This window comes from Gymnodraco acuticeps, unplaced genomic scaffold (genome assembly GCF_902827175.1).
Source record: "Gymnodraco acuticeps unplaced genomic scaffold, fGymAcu1.1, whole genome shotgun sequence".
Taxonomy (NCBI): domain Eukaryota; kingdom Metazoa; phylum Chordata; class Actinopteri; order Perciformes; family Bathydraconidae; genus Gymnodraco; species Gymnodraco acuticeps.
Genome location: NW_022989768.1, coordinates 5,379,733 through 5,401,967, shown reverse-complemented (window position 1 = coordinate 5,401,967; position 22,235 = coordinate 5,379,733). Strand labels below are relative to the sequence as shown.

The 22,235-nt window shown below is 41.7% G+C and overlaps 1 protein-coding gene across 2 annotated transcripts in view; it reads left to right on the top strand.

The window, feature by feature from the left end:
- fam189a1 (family with sequence similarity 189 member A1) overlaps nt 1-22,235 on the top strand; it is a 98,550-nt gene that overhangs the window by 35,957 nt on the left and 40,358 nt on the right. For both annotated transcript variants that reach the window (XM_034217376.1, XM_034217371.1), the window contains exon 2: nt 13,481-13,537. In XM_034217376.1, the coding sequence (XP_034073267.1) occupies nt 13,481-13,537 (57 nt within the window). The remainder of the gene's footprint in view (nt 1-13,480; nt 13,538-22,235) is intronic.

Here is a 22,235-nt window from a genome sequence, read left to right as displayed (position 1 = left end):
CCCTCTCGAGTTCCCCCTTGGTTCCCCTCTCGAGTCCCCTCTCGAGTTCCCCCTTGGTTCCCCTCTCGAGTCCCCTCTCGAGTCACATCTCGAGTTCCCCCTTGGTTCCCCTCCCGAGTCCCCTCTCGAGTCACATCTCGAGTTCCCCCTTGGTTCCCCTCTCGAGTCTCCTCTCGAGTCACGTCTCAAGTCCCTACCCAATGTCCTGGTACATTGGAGGTTCCGCTGGGGGTCCTGCTAACTCCATGTCCTGTCCCGTTGGAGGCCCCGTCGACTACTCCTCTGCCGGGGGTCCTACCAATCGTATGTCTGTCCCGTTGGAGGTCCCGCCGTCTACTCTCCTGCCGGGGGTCCTGCCAGCTCCTTGTCCTGTCTCGTTGGAGGTCCCGCCAACTACTCTCCTACCGGGGGTCCTGCCAACCCTTTGTCCTGTGCCGTTGGAGGCCCCGCCGACTACTCTCCTGCCGGGGGTCCTGCCAACCCTTTGTCCTGTCCCGTTGGAGGTCCCGCCGTCTACTCTCCTGCCGGGGGTCCTGCCAACCCTTTGTCCTGTGCCGTTGGAGGCCCCGCCGACTACTCTCCTGCCGGGGGTCCTGCCAACCCTTTGTCCTGTCCCCTTGGAGGTCCCGCCGTCTACTCTCCTGCCGGGGGTCCTGCCAACCCTTTGTCCTGTCCCGTTGGAGGGCCCGCCGTCTACTCTCCTGCCGGGGGTCCTGCCAACCCTTTGTCCTGTCTCGTTGGAGGTCCCGCCGTCTACTCTCCTGCCGGGGGTCCTGCCAACCCTTTGTCCTGTGCCGTTGGAGGCCCCGCCGACTACTAACCTGCCGGGGGTCCTGCCAACCCTTTGTCCTGTCCCCTTGGAGGTCCCGCCGTCTACTCTCCTGCCGGGGGTCCTGCCAGCTCCTTGTCCTGTCTCGTTGGAGGTCCCACCGACTACTCTCCTGCCGGGGGTCCTGCCAGCCCTTTGTCCTGTGCTGTTGGAGGCCCCGCCGACTACTCTCCTGCCGGGGGTCCTGCCAACCCTTTGTCCTGTCTCGTTGGTGGTCCCGCCGTCTACTCTCCTGCCGGGGGTCCTGCCAATCCTATGTCCTGTGCCGTTGGAGGCCCCGCCGACTGCGCTCCTGCCGGGGGTCCTGCAAATCCTGTGTCCTGGTCCTCTTCCGTGGGGGATCCTGCCGAGGCCTGTCCCACCAGCTCCGACACCGGGTCCTGCCCGGTCTCCGGCACTGTCCCGTCAGCGCCTTCCTGCCCGGCCTCCGGAGCTGTCTGGTCTTCGCCCTCGAGCCCGGCCCCCTGAGAGCCCGGCCCCCTGAGAGCCGCGGTCTTCACCCTCGAGCCCGGCCCCCTGAGAGCCGCGGTCTTCACCCTCGAGCCCGGCCCCCTGAGAGCCGCGGCCTTCGCCCTCGGGCCCGGTCCACTGACTCTTCCTGCCGTTGCCTTCGCCCTCGGGCCAGGCCCCCTGACGCTTCCTGCCGCTGCCTTCGCCCCTCCATGGTCCCCATTTTGGATTCTGCCTTGCCCCCGGGCCGTCCGCCCGAGACCCCTTCCTGGTCCTCTGCCTTGCCCCCGGGCCGTCCGCCCGAGACCCCTTCCTGGTCCTCGGCCGTGCCCCTGGGCCGTCAGCCCGAGACCCCTTCCTGGTCCTCTGCCGTGCCCCTGGGCTGTCAGCCCAAGCCCGTCCTCCAGACCCCCTCCACCCACCCTGGTGGCTTAGTGATGCGTCCCTCCTCCGGACCCCCTCCACCCACCCTGCTTAAGGTTTTGGACTTTTGTAGTTTTGTTTTGGGACGTCTGGGATCCTTCCCTTGAGGGGGGGGGGGTACTGTTAGGATCTGTCTGTGTTGTTGTTTTGTCTTGTCTTTTTCTATCTTTGGGTTTCCTGTTTTATTTTGTAAAGTGTTCACCCCCGTTTCCTGCCTGTTGCTTTCTGTCTGTTTTCCCTCCCTGATTACCCGATTGTGTTCACCTGGTGCCTCTGTGTTTTCTCCTACCTCCTCACCTGTCTCGTGTTTGTTTGATTAGTCCTGGGTGTATTTAAGTTCTGGTTTTTCTGTCTTTGTCGGTTCGTCTTGTGTTTTGAGTAATTCTGCGGTGAGTGTTCTGTTCTGTGTCTAGATATTGTAGCCTTGAAATAAAGGAATTATTTTTGTCACTTAAGTCTGCATTTGGGTCCTGTTTCCTACACAAACCGTGACAGCTTCTTTCCTTTTCGTCTTCTGTCTGTTTTATTGATTTCAGAACATCTTCAGATTTTACATCTTTCTCCAAAGCTCCAGAGCTCCAACATTAACAATGTCCACATGGAGGGAAATATGCACCCTGTTTGCTCAAAAGGAAATCTTAGAATTGATTGGCATTCATAATCAATACCATTCATTCTAAAAATACAAATGGCTTTTATTTCTCATTTTCAAGACACATGTGTATAGGTCCATTTATAGTATACATAATTATTGACTATATTAAGATATACATTGATCTTAACAGCAGCACAGGATTCAGCTGGGAAAGCAAAAACATCACTCCCTAAACGCAAACAGAGTGAGGTTGACGGCTGCTCCATCTCCCCATCTCCTGAAGCCCGCAACCTGGGTGTCATCCTCGACTCCACCCTTTCCTTCCATTCCCACGTCAAATCTGTGACCAAATCTGCCTTTTATCACCTGAGGAACATTGCCAGACTCCGACCGTCACTCTCGGAGTCGGTTGCCGAAACCCTAGTCCATGCATTTGTCACCACCCGCTTGGACTACTGCAATGGTGTCCTGTTCGGGGTTCCCAACAAAACCCTGGACAGGCTCCAGTATGTCCAAAACTGTGCTGCTAGGGTACTCACGCACACAAAACCGTGGCAGCACATCACTCCCACCCTCATCCACCTACACTGGTTGCCGGTCAAGTCCCGCATATCCTACAAAATCCTCCTCCTTACCTACAAATCCCTCCATGCCCTTGCCCCCCAGTACCTATCGGACATCCTTCACCCACATGCCCCACCCCGGAACCTGCGGTCCTCAGACTCTGGCCTGCTTACCACCCCCCGCACCAAACTGCGAACCTACGGGGACAGAGCCTTCAGTGTGGCAGCCCCCACCCTCTGGAACGCTCTCCCTGCGGAGATACGCAACATCCCCACACTTGAAGCCTTCAAAAGGGCCCTCAAGTCCCATCTGTTTGCCAAGGCTTTCGGCCCCTAAATCGATCTGTTGTTCTGTTTGTCTGTCTTTTGTTTTGTTATGTTTGTCTTTGCACTATTACTTGTGAAGCGACCTTGGGTCCCCTGAAAGGCGCTATAGAAATCGAAGCTATTATTATTATTATTATTAGAACCCGAAGGACACATCAGAGAGAAACAAGATATTTACAAGGCAAGAGATTGAATCACCAGGTGTGGTAATACTTATGGTAACATTAAAACAGCAGAAGGGTGAGTGAGGGAATAAAGTATTCAATGCTTTAAATGTTGAGCGGATGATGATGCTAGATGAAAAGTCAGCCATCACCAAAATGTATCATCTGGGGACTGAAAACATGTGAATACACTTTGATGCTCTCCATCTCATAGTTGTTGAGATATTTAAGTATAGCTCAAAGTGTTCATTTCATAGAACATTCTTCTAAATGCCTGAATAAACCTTATGGATGTTGGAAAGTGATTATCAGTCTTATATTTAAGTGATTATTCATTTTTGGATAGTAATACTGCACACTCACATGTAGCTAGTCTCAATGACAACTTCCCCTCATCCTTATTCTACAAACAGTATGTAACACATGCCTTACAAGCAGACACATAGGCATGTTTCCACACAAGCTGTGCGTGCACACACACACACACACACACACACACACACACACACACACACACACACACACACACACACACACACACACACACACACACACAGCCATGCACTGTGTCTGATTATTGTGTGCTAAAAGTCAGCAGAGCAGGAAGAGCTCAGGAGAGACAGTTGACTCTCTGAATAGAAAAATACTTTCCTTTCTTGACCAACATAAAGTAGTAGGGAAAATGAATCGGCTGTTTAACTTGAAAGAGGAATAGCAGAAGAGAAGCCGATTGAGAGGCAGTTTGTGTAGTGTGTGTTTGAATCAGTGTGTGTGTGTTTGCCTATTCTTTTTGAGCATGTATATGACAGGGTTTCTTCAGTATGAGTCAGGTACATATCTGTCAGTATGTGCCTGTATGTGTTTTGGGGGATTTATGTGCTGCCAGCCCTGCAGAGGGTCCCTACCCCTCTCTGCACAGCAGCTGATGGGAAATCATTATGGATCCTGGCAAATGGCCAGTTCATGGTTACCGGGGCAACCACACTGGCTCCATCCATCTTGGCAACGGTGATGTTTGAGGAGCGGCCTGCTCTCTAAACTCTCCCTCTCAGTAATGGCTTCTTTGATTGGCGCCGTGCATAAATGAATAAGAATAGGTCAAGACTGTGGTTTAGGTATAATCCATAGCAGTTTCAGTTCTCGCATATCTTCCTCTCTAATCAGCAGCACGGAGGCACAAACACCTCACTGTCGTCTGGTTATAATGGAAGTCTTCACTTTGGATATTAGGAGGAAGAAGTTGTTTATTCACTCACTTGGAGATTGATTTTTCAGAAGAAACAACACATGATAATGAGACATATGGTAATTATTTAAACAAGAAATCCTAGGTCAGAAACAATAACAGAATATCAATGTGTTGTCAACATAGGTTTCCACTTCTGATCTATTCTGTGTGTCTAAAAGAGGGATAACGTCTCTGTTGTTCCTCTGACTGAGGTTTGATTCATTTCCTTTTCATTCATTTTTCTTATCTGAATTGAGGATGTAAGGATATAGGGTGTTGCACAGACTGCGGAGCCCCTAGAGGAAAATGTGGGGTTTGTGAGACTTTAAAAATGTAATTGGAATTACACCTGATTTTGTCAACAAGTACAAAGAGACCAACATTTTGAAATAAAAACCACTGTATGATGTAATTTTATGCAATACAGCAGATGTACTGTGCAATCATATTTGTTTACACATTTTTGGGATGTCTGTTGGTCTGTCCCATTCCTGTAAACGGGATATCTCAGAAACGTTTGGAGCAAATTTCTTCAAATGTAGCGCTCTTATAAACTCAAAGATTAACTGATTATAATTCGGAACTAAAGCAAAGTTTATATTCTCAATCACTAGTTTCAAGTCTTCTTCAAAACAACATAGTGTTTATATTTGTAAATTTGGATACCATTTACAGTCAAATAGAAGATAAAGCAGGGTATGATTTAGGGCCTTTTTTGATATGTTAGTCCAGTCTGACAGTTGTCCAGGTTTTTTGTCCAACAATTAAAGCCTTTTTCGACTCCACCATCTTGTGTCACTTCTGGTAGCTCAGACATCTCTCCCCAGAGGGGGGGGGGGGGGTTCCTTAGAGCGCATCAGGCAAACAGAGATCTAAACCCTCCACTGTGTCCTGAATCTCACCCCAGGTCTACGCTCAGTCTATAGGGCCTAGGACATAATCAAATTAAAAAGAAAGGTGTCCGGGAAGCAGCTAACAGTTGTGTCAACCACTTTAACTGACTCCTCTCAAAGTTAGGGAGAGGTGCCTCAAAATCAAGATCATAAACGGAGCAATACCCCGAGAGATACCTAAACAGTTTCTAAAGAGAGGACTTAGAGGTGCTAATCCTCATCCTGATCAACTGAACTAAACCACTGCACATTAGAGGTAAAGCTCAGAGAAACGTTGAATACCTGTATATGTCACCAAATGTCCAGACTCACAATAACTTTAATTAATTTAATTTTAAAGAGAAGTTCAATAATCCCAAGTTATATTTTAAATGTTAGTAGTGCACCTAAAAGTATACTTACTGCAAATAAATCTCTGTGTCACTCCACACTTAATGCCTCAGACATAAATAACCAAGAAATAACTTCATGTTGTTGTTATTCTGAACTGTGGTACTTCGTTGTGTGTTTGTTTGTGTGTGTGTGTGGTTGTGAGTATGTGTTTTCTGTGTGTTGGGCTGGAATTTGCTGTGGCAGCTACACTGCCTAATCTTTATGGGTTTCTCTAAATCAGGGATACAACGGGGCTCTCGTGCCTTTTTTACATAAAGCATTTCACACTGACTAAGCACTAATCTGTAAAAAGGGAATTTAAAATGATTGTAGTTTTAGATGTTAACTCTTTGGTGCACCTCAAATAACGTGTCCTTTCTGTGTCTTTGTGTATAGTGGTGTGTGTAGGTGTTAATTCTCTCTTTCAGAGTAATGCATTCTTTCATGGCTGTGGCTCCTCTGATCCGGTCCTGTGAAAAGCCAAAGCCTCACTTTTATCTCTCGTCCCATTTACACTTGGAACAGTCAGTGTGTGTGTGTTTGTGTGTTTGTGTATGTGTGTGTGCACACATACAGTTGCAAGAAAAAGTATGTGAACCCTTTGGATTCTCCACACATAGCGTTGTGTGTTCCTTCCAAACAATTCAACTTTGGTTTCATCTGTCCACAGAATATTTTGCCAGTAGTGCTGTGGAACATCCAGGTGCTCTTTTGCAAACTTCAAACGTGCAGCAATGTTTTTTATGGACAGCAGTGGCTTCCTCCGTGGTGTCCTCCCATGAACTCCATTCTTGTTCAGTGTTTTACGTATCGTAGATTCGTCAACAGAGATGTTAGCATGTGCCAGAGATTTCTTTAAGTCTCTAGCTGACACTCTAGGATTCTTCTTCACCTCATTGAGCATTCTGCGCTGTGCTCTTGCAGTCATCTTTACAGGACGGCCACTCCTAGGGAGAGTAGCAACAGTGCTGAACTTTCTCCATTTATAGACAATTTGTCTTACCGTGGACTGATGAACATCAAGGCTTTTAGAGATACTTTTGTAACCCTTTCCAGCTTTATGCAAGTCAACAATTCTTAATCGTAGGTCTTCTGAGAGCTCTTTTGTGCGAGGCATGGTTCACATCTGGCAATGCTTCTTAAGAATAGCAAATTCAAAACTGGTGTGTATTTTTTATAGGGCAGGGCAGCTTTAACCAGCACCTCCAATCTCGTCTCATTGACAGGTTGGCTGACTCCTGACTCCAATTAGCTCTTGAAGAAGTCTTTAGCCTTCACCCTGCACTGTGAATGTTTACATGGTATGTTCAATAAAAACATGAAAACATATAATTGTTTGTGTGGTATTAGTTTAAGCAGACTGTGTTTGTCTATTGTTGTGACTTAGATGAAGATCAGAACACATTTTATGACCAACTTATGCAGAAATCCCGGTAATTCCAAAGGGTTCACATACTTTTTCTTGCAACTGTATGTGTGTCTGTGTGTGTGTGTGTGTGTGTGTGTGTGTGTGTGTGTGTGTGTGTGTGTGTGTGTGTGTGTGTGTGTGTGTGTGTGTGTGTGTGTGTGTGTGTGTGTGTGTGTGTGTGTGTGTGTGTGTGTGTGTGTGTGTGTGTGTGTGTGTGTGTGGCTGTGTAGGTGCTGGTGCAAGTGGGTGTATCTTGGACATAGAGAACATCCTCCTAGATTCATATTAATCCAAAAGAGTTGGGGTTTCATTTAATTCATTTGTTCTGCTCATGTTATCAAATCATCTGTCATTTTTAAGTTGTTAACCACCATCTGTGTTACCCTTAGGCTGATGGCTTAATGATCTGAACATCCTGCTCTGCTGAATAACTGCCATCAAAGATTAAACGTCTTGAAATGGCCTCAAACTTTGAAATGAACACTCTGGTTGATGTTCCTGAACACATTTCTCACAGTGAACGCCTTATGTTCTTCAGACAAAAGGAAATATTTGCAGTGTTAGTTCTAGGTTTCCTAAGAATATACCAGATCCAAGTATTCAAACTTTAATTTCCTCCTATCTCTAATGCAAATCAACTACTACTACTATAGAGAGCATTTCATCTCAGTTTCGACTTGTTTACACTGTACAGATTCATTACTATAATAAGTCTATATATACTGTGCTGTCTCTGACTTAAATAAATGATGTGGTCCAGGCTCAAAGCTGTATTTGGATGTACCTTCACCTAATTATCAAGGTCAATGTGACTTTTAACAAAATAACTTCTTGTGCAGATTTGTAATGCCCTGCAGACATAGTATAGTTCTAGGAAATATGCTAACATATTGGAAGATGCTTCAGCATTTTTTCTGTATGCTAGTGCGTGCTGCCCAGGTTTCAGTGACTAATGCTGCTAAGTATTTTGTGTTAATCCTATTCTGGGAGCAGCCAAGGGGAAAAGCCTCCAGTGACTGACAACCAGCAAAGCTATCACATGGTTCCTGCTTTCACATCATTACTCCCCTCCAACAGACACACAGACACACACACACACAGGTACACACACTGTCCTCCAGACAAGTATGCATGGACGCACAGATATGCATTCAACAACTGTGTGAGTGTGTGTGTGTGTGTGTGTGTGTGTGTGTGTGTGTGTGTGTGTGTGTGTGTGTGTGTGTGTGTGTGTGTGTGTGTGTGTGTGTGTGTGTGTGTGTGTGTGTGTGTGTGTGTGTGTGTGTGTGTGTGTGTGTGTGTGTGTGTGTGTGTGTGTGTGTGTGTGTGCGTGCGTGTGTGTGGTGAGCGTCCATGCCTGTGTGGGTGTTTATTTCTTTACTCGAAAAAACATCACCTGCCTCATGATTTCCACATCAATGTGATTAGAAACTATCAAACAAAATAAGGAGTGAGATGAAGAGTTTTGATCATAAACTGTTAGATTTGTAATCTTGTATATGCTAATTATACACGCCCAAGTATTTGTTGTTGTGTAAGGCAAGGCAAGTTTATTTATACAGCACCTTTCAGCACACGTCAATTCAAAGTCATTTAAGACATTTAAGAATAAATACAGCAGAAACACATTATCAAATGGCATTGAAAAACAGGCATTAAAAAGCAAAGATAATAAAAATAATCACAACAGATATAGAATACATGAATAAAAACCATGCAGTTTGGATATAAACAGCTCACTCAAATGCAGCGACAAACAGATACGTTTTTAATCTGGATTTAAAAGTATTAAGAGTTGCAGCGGACCATATGCAGCGGTGTATGTGAAGTACAGTTTATAAACAGATGAAACAGAAGCACTTTAAAATGTGCTGTTTGTCACCTGCCTTTCTGGACTAACTGCAGTCTTATAATCTTTGTAATTTGTATAACACCAACCAGGAAGTGAATCTTGTAAACACTAAATACATTAGCTCATAGAGACACTATGCATTATTATTTTTTCTGTGATCTGGAAATATCTGCCCAGCTAATGTATATCTAAAAGGAACAACATAACTTAAACTACCTTAAGTTACATAGCTATGGAGATCTATGCAGGGACGTAGAAAGTGGGATAATTTAACCAGGAACTGCATTACTATTATACTGTCGGAGCTCAATTCACCCTGGATGGTTCACTGTGCAGTGAGTTTGCTCTCTGCTGCCAGGAAGAGCACAACGCAGAGAAGAGAGGCTTGTAATGGTGACATAACATCTCTGGACTCTTGTCGCAGTGCAAAGAGAGGGTGAATGTTACCTTCAGTGACACAGGAGTAACAGCAGCCTCTGTCTCCTGCTGCAGTTTAAACAGCAACATACACACTTTGTGGCTTGTTTGATATACTAAATATATCTAGTATCTATATTTGTTAAATAGTGTTTTTAAAAGTGAAGCACTACTTGTTCTGCTTCACAGACTTCACAGGGAGAAGTGACAAAACAAAAACAACAAAGATAAGTCATCCTTTGGCAAACATAGATCTACCTTGTAAAGATAATTAAAAGAGACAGCAGATATTGGCACACCAAAGATTCTCAGTCTCAACAGAACCATGATTGTACCAGGTGGTTATTTTTTTATTCTGGAGCTATCTGCAAGACTGCAACTGTAAACATATACAAATTAAATATAATAAATATTTCTCACTGATAAATTGAGTGTAAAAAATACAAGAAAAATAGACAACCTAACAAGAAAGCAGAACGTGGTCTCACCCTCTAACCTAAAATCCGGATAACTGAACATTTGTATCCACCAAATCACATCTTTGGTTTGATTTAATTATGTTTAAATGCTGATGGATTTGTATGCCACTAAGGCATATTCAGGCCACAAAGACAATACTTGTTAGGTGTATACATTTATTGTGGGTTTTCTTGTGATTTTTGCTCATTTTAAAACAACTTTGAAAAACCCACCAGCCTTATCCTTTGAATCAGGTTTCAAATTGGATTTACTGTGTGCCTGAGTGTGCGGTTGTGTGTGTTTGCAAATGAAATATTGACACTCACCAGATCCTGTGGGTATCAAGGTGAGTGAAGATTGACTAGAGAGTGGAGCAAGATGGAGAGAGAAATAGAAAAGAGAAGCCTGGATAGGGAGTATTTGATACGAGTGTGTAAGTGCAGAAACACTGTGTGATCGTGTGGGCGCAGAGAAGGAGCAAGAAATACAGAGATGGAGTGTGATGCAGGGAGAAATTGGAAAAGGAAAGATGGCAAAACTGGAAGAGAGAGAGAGAACAGATATCGAGACATGGGAAGGGAAGGAGGAGAGCGAGACAGGGGAAATGGGGAGAGCATGTCAGTGTTTAATGGAGGGTGAAGAGGAGTGAAAGGCACCGAGAGAGGCCAGGGAGGAATAAAGCGCTGGAGGCTATGAGTACCCTTTGTTCACACACATTACGGTGATACGCAAATTCACACCTACAGTAGCACTGTCAAAATGCAACACCAAGGGGGAAGCTTGCTGAGAAAATCAATAGGTTGTTTTTCAAATCCAAATTTAATTTAATCAGGCATCTCGTTTAAAAAACATCTGGTGTTTCGTGTACCATTGTTACGAAAGACAAACAGTTTAGATCAATGGCAGGATTGGAGTAATAAGTAATTACAAATATCCACAGACATCAAGATGGGTCCAGATAGCAGTTTTATTTCAGACATCAAGCTGCAAGGTAACTGGTTCCAGGTAGATAGAGCATGAAATCTAAAAGCAAATTAGTGCTAATGGAAATCCTGCAGCACCAATAAGTCCTGAGAGACTGTCTGATGAAGTCCCTTTGGTGATGAGAAGTCCTGCAAACTAAAACACAAAATAAATGGTTTGTTTATGCCATCTCAACACATAAGGGCTTTTTTTGACCATCATCTTTTGTTAGATAGAAATATATCTTGCAAAAAAAGACAATTGTGAGACCACTCAATGTTATTTACCACAGTGACACTCAACTAACTTATTACTGCAAATTGTGTGTTTTCAGGTATAAGCCTGGTCTATGTAATCTGCCAATATATTCAACATATTAAGTTGGGTTTAAATTTAAAAAAACATGACACCAGGTCCCAAGTTTTGGCTTTAAACGTGTTTCCTACCAACATAGAAGAATATGTTTCTCTACCTTCAGTTTCTAAGGGTTTAATTATCTGATATTTCAAATAATGTTTATGATTATTATTGTGTGCGCGTGTGAGAGAGATGGTTGATTTGTATCTCAATCTCAATCTTTATTTATTTATATAGCACATTTAAAACAACCTTCAGTTGACCAAAGTGCTGTACAGGCAGTAACTACAATATTAAATAACCCAATGGGAGTACAATAATAAAACAATAATTAAAAACATAATAAAAAGCACAATAACTAGAAACATATAAAAAATAAATAAATAAAAAACACATACAAATATAATGTTCAACTAGTATTAAAAGCCAGTGCAAAGAGGTGAGTTTTTAGCTGAGATTTAAAAAGTTCAATAGACTCAGCAGTCCGGATATGTGCTGGGAGGCTGTATCTCTACAGTGTCTTGTTGTGATCTCTTGAGTATATTTGTAGATTATTTTCAAGTGTCCTCTTGTAACTGAATGATTGAGACCTAAATTGACAAAGCTTCCTCTTAGTAATAACTCATCAGGGAGTTGATTCCTAAACTCATTTGTCATTCACTGTCCAAACTGTGGCTCAAGTATTATTCAGAGCTGTGTTTCACAACCAAATAACATCCGTCAGTAATAAGGGAGGAAATAATTCAATAACTATGGAATATCCAAGTCAACACTGGGACTAAACTGTTAATTTGAGAAGCATTTATTGCTATTTCCATGAACTGGCAGCAGTCAAATAAAATGCCGCTTGTAAGAAGCTGGGAACACATTAGAATAGCTTTTAAAAGCCGAACCGACTGAAAAAATATGTGGTGACGCACTCACACACTTTACAGTCCTGGAAAAGCTCCCTGCGTTCAGTTTCCCCTAACCATCTCAAACTACCGGCTTGTGTTGTTCATTTGTTAACAGCTAAAGGGGAAAGAAATTGTGTAAGAGTGAGCCTGTGAATACATAATGTGCCGCTGACAAAGAAATCCACATCCACACTGAAACGCGGGTGACAAATCTGACAGCAGATGGGCACAGAATTGCCAAACAACAGTTACAGCTCCAACCTGATCTGTGCATTACTCACCCATCATGTAGAAGATGATCTTTACAATGTGTGTGTTTGCCAGAGAAAACACGGGAGAAGTGAACGTGACTGTTTTGTGTTTCCAAGGAAGAGTGACTGAGTGACTTTAAATGTAAATTTGTATGTTTTGTTTGCGTGGTGAATAATATAGAATATATAAATGTTGGATGACTGGTGCAGTTCCTGTTTGAGAACTGCTCACACAAACAGCTATACACTGCACAGTAATACACCTGCCATGACATAGTTGTCTCACACACAAGTCACAGCTTTTATCAAGGTCTGAAACACCATTGAAATACACGCTGATTTGTGGGAAAAACACTGGGGCATATTTTACTATTGGACATGGTAGGAGACTGCCTGGTTTCCCAAGCAAGGAGGGACCTATAACAGCTATAGATGTCTATGATGTTTAGATATAAACAATATTTTATCAGGTAACAATTGTAATTATTTGTAATTACAAATCACCCCAAAATAATTTAGAGATTTAGATTTAGAGAAAAACATTGTACTACTTAATTTACCTGAGAGAGAATGTTATTGAGTCAAGTGGCAGATTCAGATATTACTCACAAAATGTAAAAAATATAATGCATCATTATGCGATTAACTATTAAGCATTGTTTTACAATTGAAAGCTCCAACTTCTACACACTTTAAATAAATAAAGAACATTGTGCTTTGAATGCCTCTTCCTTTACTCTTGACTTGAAGTAAACATTGTACTGCAGGCCATATCTACTCTCCAAGGGTTAAGTACTATATCACTGTTACAAAATCCCTCATCTATACCACAACATATTTTAAACACATTAGATGATCTGACTGCTCATGTTTCTTGCACCATCAAACTAATTCCCCAGGTCTCAGTAACTATCTTTCAGTGTTATCATTACCGACAATCATTTCTCTTAAATGCAGACACATCCATCTTTATCATCAACACCCTCGTCAGTATCTATTCCCTCTAACAGGATATGTTTCTTCTCTCTCGCAGGTGCTGCTCTCCGGGCTGATCGGAGTGGTGTCATGGAAGAGGCCGCTCTCTCTCGTGGTGAGTGTCCTCTGAACGCCTACACTCCCCCGCTAATCTAACTGAACTAATATAACACAACCTGATTGTCGTCGTCAGAAACACATGCTTACATACTGAAGCTTAGTTTGTTCCTGTTTGCATGAGTACATGGAGAGTACATACACAACAAAGCAAGTCATAGCAAGTCATAGCAAAGCATAGGACACACAACGGCATACAAATCAATCATTCATTTCTAAACCTATTACATCTATTTCTTTTTCGATTTTAATTATTTTGAGTGTCTCTGTCTGAACCTATATTTGTACCTCAAGCTGACAGACTCAATGTGACAAAGTGCTGACATGTCTGACCGTATTGCTGGTCACACTTGTGGTTCAGAGGCCGTAGAAACTGTCACTCTGAACACAGTTTCAACTTTGGGGAATTTTCAGGTTTTGTTAAAATCTTCATCAGATTTATTTTGCTGGTTTAGTGTGGATTTCTTTCTGTCTTGAGTGTAATTCTTATAAATTATATTCAAGCTGGACTCGTACCTATATAAAGCAAGGGAATTACACAGAATAATTCTCTTAAAGGTCGATTTAGGGCGGCAATTAAACACTTTTATTAAGCTTCTCTCGTATTTACAGCCAAGTGTTAAGTGACCTTTAAGAGCAGTGCTCAAGTCATGACATTAATAATCACATGAATAATTACTCGCATCCTCTTAACGAGAAAAGCCAATCGGAGGCAAGGAATTGAACCTAAGTCTGCCATGTGTTTCTTTTAAAGTGAATTATTTCATGTAAAATCTTCCAGCTATCCAGTGGCAATTAAAATGTGGAATCAATTAAAATACATGAAACAATTATAAATTAATTGTATTCTTTAAGGTGTATAAACATATGCATAAGGAGTTATCTTTCCTGCTCCAGATTTGAGTATATGTGCTGCTGCTTTACACCATGTAGCAGTAATATGAAGAATGAAATGCCGCCATGACAGTTTGACAATGAAACCACATGAAAAGTGACTGCCTTTGTTGATTGCTCATATTTTTGGGATAAAGAGAAAAGGTTGTGTCACATCCTGTCCAGAAAGAAGCTTTAATTGTCACGTGGTAGTATGTAAATAAGTATATATTTTATTTGTATTAATTATGAGTAAATCTTTGTTGATACAAGACCTGTTGCTTAACAGGTGTAACGTTTCTTTCCTTCCCTAAAGTTCAAAGTATAGTAGTATTTCTCTGCCATAAATGAGGGAGAAAGCCTTTAATTGTCTTTAATGTAATGCATGTTATTGTCCCCACATGTTCCTTACCTATTAGTGTGTTTCATTGCGACATAAATCATTATTTTCCATCCTTTGATCTACTAAAAGTAATACGGGTATATTATGGTTACTCATGACTCTCTGATATCATTCAATCTCTTTGTCTTTTTAAGACCAGCAAAAACAAGCCTTACTTCATGCTCTCGTTAATGTCATAAATATTATCATCTAATGTCCTCTTCTTCACCACATCATGGTTGTACCCCTCCCCTGTCACTGCTGCATAGCCCTCGTCTCGCTCCCTTTAGTTGTATCACCTTGCTATACATATGCATCGTCTCCTCTCATATTTGTATTTCCCCTCCCCCTCCTGTGTCTGGTTTGTGGAATGTTAGACCAGAGAAAGAGATTTGAATCATTTCTGCTCTTATGGATCAAAGGATATATCCCATTTTTGAAGGTGTTGAAATTGGTCACACTGTAAAATAGTTAAATCCTCTTACCTCTGTATCCTTAAAAAGCACGTCTAATTAACCTGAATAATTTGAGACAGAGATGTCGGTCTCTGGCTGCTGCTTACTGTCTGTCTGTCAAAATGGGAATATGTGGTCTTTCCTTTGTGACTGTAGCATGTTCTGTTCAGTCCTGACACTCAAGCTTCTCCGTTTCTGGCCCTGATCCGGCGCTCACTGGTGACTAACACACCGGCCGGCGCGATGCGTTCAGGCCTGGCAGCACTGCACCAAACCATCTGCCAAATGTGTTTGGCCTCGCTCAGCATCGTGATTCGTAATAACTGGAGTTCCTCCAACCGTTTACATATGTGTCTTATAAGATTTCTTTGCTGTCTTTTTTGACAAATGATGTATATGAGGAAACATACAGATAACTGGAAAATGAATTTAAGAAAAATTAGAACGTCTTCGAAAATATAAAGACGTAAGTGGATGTTGAATAACATCGTAGTGTTTTCGTGAATCGTGTTGAATCCCGGCTAGTTTGTAATAGCGCACCGTTATTGAAGTGGTTGCCAAAGGGTTGTTAGATCTTGTAGAAGTCGTCTTCACTTCCTCTCCATGAAATTGCTATTTTTTCAAATCCAGGTGCTGCATGACATATTTTGTAAGGGCCTGTGTTTGCTTCCAGTTTATTATAGTAGTCTGCACAAAACCAGCTGTAGATAGAGAGGGGACGACAATACACCATCATCATATAATATAGTATACACTTTTTCAAAATGCATTAAAGACATAACAAATATTCTTTTAATTATGATGATCTGTCAGTATTAAAGATATCCAATGCTTTTTTCAGCATGCTGACATCTTTGCATTCATACTGAATTATTAGAGGGACAGATATGATTTATAAATAGACAAGGCGAGACAGATTTGGATTGCAGTCTCACATTGCAGAGTGGAATAAACAGGTGCAGGTGTGGGAAGAGAAAATGTGATGAATTTGAAATTCTGTCTATCCCTGAGCTTTCCTTGTAAACTCCACATCATAGAGATATAGACATATTGTGTTCAGTGCAGGGAGACAAATGCACAATGACCATGTTTGAAGAAAAGCCACCTTATCTGAAACAGCTAATACACATTGAGGTTTTTCATCAGTCAACTGCACTGCATTAATGCTGCTGCACATTTGCTCCGTATCACTTGAAGGCCGGAGAAAACAAGTCTACCTGCAGTCTTCTGCTGTTTGTGACTTTGATGGATTATGTGTTTGGAGGGAGACAAAGAGACTGCGAGAGAGTTGGAGGGCATTAAGTCCTTGTTTGCCCAGTCGAGAAAACAAGAGGAGGATAGTTTGGAGGGTAGAGTATGTGTCTCAGGAAGCCTCAGCTGCTGTCATTTTGTTGTTATTAGATTATTGTGTTTGAATTTGGGCCTACAGTACACACAACTTTAGCGCTAACATACTTCAACATATAGTGAACGTTTAATTATTTTGTACATATGTTTTTTCATACAGTTAAACACATTTTCAACCAAACCTAGCAAGTATGCACGTTTTCGAAACGCAGTAAAAACCCGCTAAAATAGCCAATAAACTCCTTTTACTATTCCCAGTTTACTAGTGTGCCTTTCTGTTTTAGTTTTTTTAGCTAAACAGTAAAAATGTTACTTATTCAGTCTGTCTTTCACATTTTTAAACTAGATCGTTATTTATTTTAATTTTATACTGCCAAGTTAAATGACTTATACTTTGAGGCACGCATATTACATTTATATTGTGTACAGTAATACATTTTAATATTAATCCAAATCCCTATTTGATATATATATTTACATCAACACATGGTAATAAAGGGTTTTTATATAGCTTTTGTCCCTCAAATTAATACCATTGTAACATTTGCCACTAACAACAACCGGATGTTATTGGTGTTTTTGTCCAGTGGGAAAGAGGCTTATTCATGAGACAATGGATAGCTGTGGGGCCATAAGCTTAGCATTAATACTGGACACAGGGATAAACCTCCTGCCTGGTTCTGTCAACAGACCACGACCTGTTGTAGCTTTATAGTGTAATATTTGTATTCTTTGCAAATTTCCTGAAATGTCGACTTTTCCTTCAAGAGTAGACCTTGTTTTTATGTATATATATCTGGCTGTTTCATTCACAAAAAGAAAGCAATGTTTACACTTGACCGACCCGGTGCCTCTCTGGGCTGAAGTGTAGTGTGGATGGATTTAAATAATGGAGAGGCACAGTGAGCCTTGAGGTGAAACGGTCACTGCACTTGTGAGGTGTCAGGCAGTGAGAGAGACTAGCATCTACTCCACAGTCATGTTTCCACTGGGATGTGAGAGCAAGTTGTCCTTTAGTGTTAGAGCATGGTCCGAGTGTCACACAGTGCTGCTCTGCACCGCTCACTATATGTTTGGATGACTGCGACTGCTGGGCCTTTTCTGAAAGGGAAAGTGTTTCTGATCAAGCTATTCCAAGGGCCCATAGAACTACTGTATATTCCTGGAACGTAGAGAAATTAATAATTGCTCCTGTTTTTGTTACATTGCGTCTGTGGTTTACTCAACATGTACAATTTTGTAAAAACATGTTTGATTGGCATGTTCAAGTCAGGCCAGCAGCGTGGCTGTATGTCAGTCTTTTTGTCGATCCACACAGCCTATTGCTTGGTTTGCCATGATATTTGATACAAACCTTCATCATGCACAGAGTATTAATCCTTGTGACCTTTCTTTCTTGTGCCTCGTCCTTTAAGCTTATGCTGACATAAGCACGCTTTGAAAATCATGGATTAATTAGGGCTCACTTTCATTATAATTTGAGTGACCTTGATTGAGATAATCAGAACACACTGTTTACATGCCATTTCTTACTCACAGTATTGAGTAGTGTCGTTTTTGAAAAAACAATATGTAAATGTATATTCACTGAAGGCCAGCAAATCAGTTGATTAGAGCTTGTGAATCAAGCAGAGAAAATATATTTTCTGTATTTCCTTTAACTTCTTATTTCCTTCCAAACTGTGGTGCGCCCCGTGAATAATAAAACGACATCTCTGCTGGTGAAGTCTCTTCTTAGTGCTGGCCTAGCTTGTTCATTCTTTTCAATGGAAAAAAAGAATGTTGTATGTTCCCAAGAGTGTTTCAATCTAAGCTATTTCTTCCATAACCCTGATGAATCCGTAGGAATACTGTAATTATTGCAGCAGCCATGACCCAGCTGCTGGCTAAAGCATGACCATAGAGAGAGAGGGGAAATGTTTTATAGCCTCTGTGTGACAGGACGGGAGCATGTTGCTCTCCTGATCCGAGGGATGTGCTCATCTCTCACAGGCCTGCAGCACAAAAGACCATCATTCATGTTTGATCTGAGGAGATTACAGGCTGTCATCATGTTATGACACCCCCATATTTCTGATGCCATTTATCAATGTCATCTCTTACTGTGCTGCTGGATATGCATAAACATGCACTTGCTGTACATTCAGAGCCGTAGCTACCAATCAGGACATTAGAGCAAATAGTTTCTGAGGTTTTTTAACCTGGTGGAGCTTACATTTTACTTTTGAAAACTGTTTTAAAATATTTTACAGCATAATTAGATTTTCAATATATTTTATAGTCGGTAAGTTAACAACTGTTGCAAATATATCAATGAATAATAAAACCTTGTGAACATAAGCACAATCATAGACATTTAATCAACAAAAAGGCAGTACACACTTTCCAGTCTCCTAACGATCCAATCTTAACTGCTTTAATACGGTATATTTAAGAATATGGTTCCTTTAAGCATAGGGTATTTCACTTGGAAATGTGTTGCCACTCTAACACTGCTGCAGTTTTTTTAAGGCAGCGGCTCATATAGTCACCAAGGCAACCCTGAGGCAAAGAGTTATTCACACCAGGAAACAGTTTTAGTGTGAGGCATCTCAAAATAGTGCCTGGATCTTACAGTGGATCTCACAGCTTGTAAAAGACACACAGGGAGATGTATGAGATAGAAAGTAGTCCTTTTTAAACGACAAGCCAGAGCATTTATAACAAGTTTATGTAGCACGCACCAATAGTGGATGTAACTGAGTAAATTTACTCAACTATAAATAAATACATCTATGAGCTACATATTGCGAGATCGGGCACCAATTTGCATCTCCTCATTTTGTAAACGTCATTATTGCATGATGTGTATGTCCTTCTATTTCTTCAAATGTTTCCTGCCGTTTGACACATTTATGATATGCAAAAACATTATTGAACAACCCTAGAAAATTCTGGAAAGCCATAAAATCGATATCCGTAATGAGCTACCTCCGTGCCTTACCACAGCATCTGGCACTATATCGGATAGGGCTAGCATGTTAGATTGTTTTATTGAGCATTTTGTGTCCTGTGGCTCTCTGTTTCATTCTGTTTCTAATTCTGCTTCTGTGAACACCACAGTCGGTGACTCTGAACAATGTGGTCTGGAAAACCCTTTCAGTTTTACTCCTTTTACTGTTGATGTTGTTCGTGAAGTCTTAACCAAGCTAGATCCTAAAAAGCCGGCTGGTCCGGACAACGTAGAACCTTTCTTTTTAAAGATAGCTGCAGATTTTATTGCTCCACCTCTTACTACTCTTTTTAACCTCTCTCTCAGCACGAACAAAATCCCAAAAGTATGAAGTCAGCTTATGTCCTGCCACTACTAAAAGGAGGGGAGGCCACCTTATTAAACAATTATAGACCCATCTCTAAATTGTCAGTTCTGGCCTAGTGAACGCCTAGTGAGTGAACAAGTAAAGGAGTTTTTATGTAACAATGACATCCTGTCTAAACATCAGTCAGGCTTCAGAAAGCAACATAGCACCATCACTGGTCACAATGAAAGTGGTAAATGATATTACGAGTATTTTAGATAATAAGCAGAGTTGTGCAGCTCTATTTGTTGACCTATCCAAAGCTTTTGATACCGTCGATCATCACATTTTGAAGCAGAGGCTGGTCAGTATAGGCATGTCCAGCCATGCAGTGGGGTGGTTTGTGAACTACCTCTCTGAAAGGTCCCAATGTGTTCACTTTGATGGGCTGTCTTCTGAGTGGTTAAACATCACTAATGGTGTACCACAAGGTTCAGTTTTAGGTCCGCTATTATTCTCTATCTATATTAATAGTTTAGGTGAAAATGTCGAAGGAGCAACCTTACATTTTTATGCGGACGATACCGTCATGTACTGTGCAGGTCCCTCGATTAACGAGGCTGTTGTTAAATTACAGGCTGTTTTTAACATTATTCAGGCTCAGCTCTCTGAGCTTAAGCTTCTTTTAAATGTGGATAAAACCAAGGTAATGCTCTTTTCTAAAGCTAAAAAAACACCGGAGACTGCTTTGGATATTGTAACTACGCAAGGAATACAACTTGAAGTGGTTACCTGTTACAAATACCTGGGTATCTGGCTTGATGATTGTCTCACTTTTACATTTCATGTAAATAACCTGCTTAAAAAGCTGAAGGTTAGGCTAGGTTTCTTTTACAGAAATAAGTCCTGTTTCTCGCTTGAGGCCAGGAAAAGACTAGTCACTGTGAACTTTTTACCTGTGCTATGGTGCTATGGACTATGGTGCTTTGTTATATATGAATGCACCTGCCAATTACCTGAGCAAGTTAGATGCAGCGTATCACAGTGCACTGAGATTTTTGACAAATTGTAAAGCACTTACGCATCACTGTACCCTGTATACCAAGGCGGTTATGCCATCACTTACTGTACGGAGGCTCAGTCACTGGTACTTTTTCATTTACAAAGCCATGTTGGATAAACTACCATCTTATATCTGCTCCCTGATCTCTCTGCGAATTGAAAGTACTTATTGCCTGAGATCGCATGCTGTGGTTTTATTAAATGTGCCAAGTGCTAGGACTGTCTTAGGGAAGAAAGCTTTTAGATGTGCAGCTCCACTAACATGGAACAGTCTGCAAAAAGAATGGAAAATTACCAAGCTAGTACCACTACATGTTTTTAAAGCTCGGTTGGATGCTACAAAATCAGATGCTGTTGGTACCTGTACATGTGGTTAAATATGTAAATTGTAATCCCTGTACATTTTGCTGTATGATGTCCTTTTGTTGTTCTGTTGTTTATGTTTTTATGTCTTCTTGTGGAACCTACTGCTGCAGGTCTCCCTTGAAAAAGAGATCATTGATCTCAATGGGATTTTACCTGGATAAATAAAGGTTTTGAATTGAATTGAATTATATAAAAGCATTTTCTATTACTTTTCTTCTTGATAAAACGCAAGTAAATAAAATGCACCTTCAGCGTAATTTTCTGGGTATACAGACTTTTAAGTTGATGGCTTAAAACACAAAATAATTGACCGGCTGTGGAGAAATGTGTGTGTACCACTACATGTTGGCCCTCCACTACAGATTCATTTGACAAATGTGTGTGTACATATTTCTCGTGAATAAGACACGGAGGGAGTGTGTGTGATTTACAGGACCATTTTAGTGACATGTGGATGGCTGAAGATTTCCTGGGGATACATCTGAGACCAGAGCACGTTTTGCACTCAATACAAACACACACACACACACAAACACACACACCTACACATACAAACACACACACACCTACACACACACACACACACACACACACACACACACACACACACACACACACACACACACACACACACACACACATAGCTTGTGCTCACTGCACGGTCAAGAGGGCATCAGCTTTCCTCTTTTTTAACAAACACACACACACACATAATACCTGCAGACTTTCCATTATGATCACATAACGACAGTAGGGCCACAGAACATCGGTGAAAAGGTTTATGAGGTGCTCTCGGTGACAGTCTGTGGCCCTGATAAGCCATAAATATGACTGTCGCTGATGAAAGAGGGAGGATGAGAGAGAGAGGGATGGCACTCTGACTAATTACAATGAGGAAACAGATCCCTCTACGCTGGAGGAATAAAGAGTAAT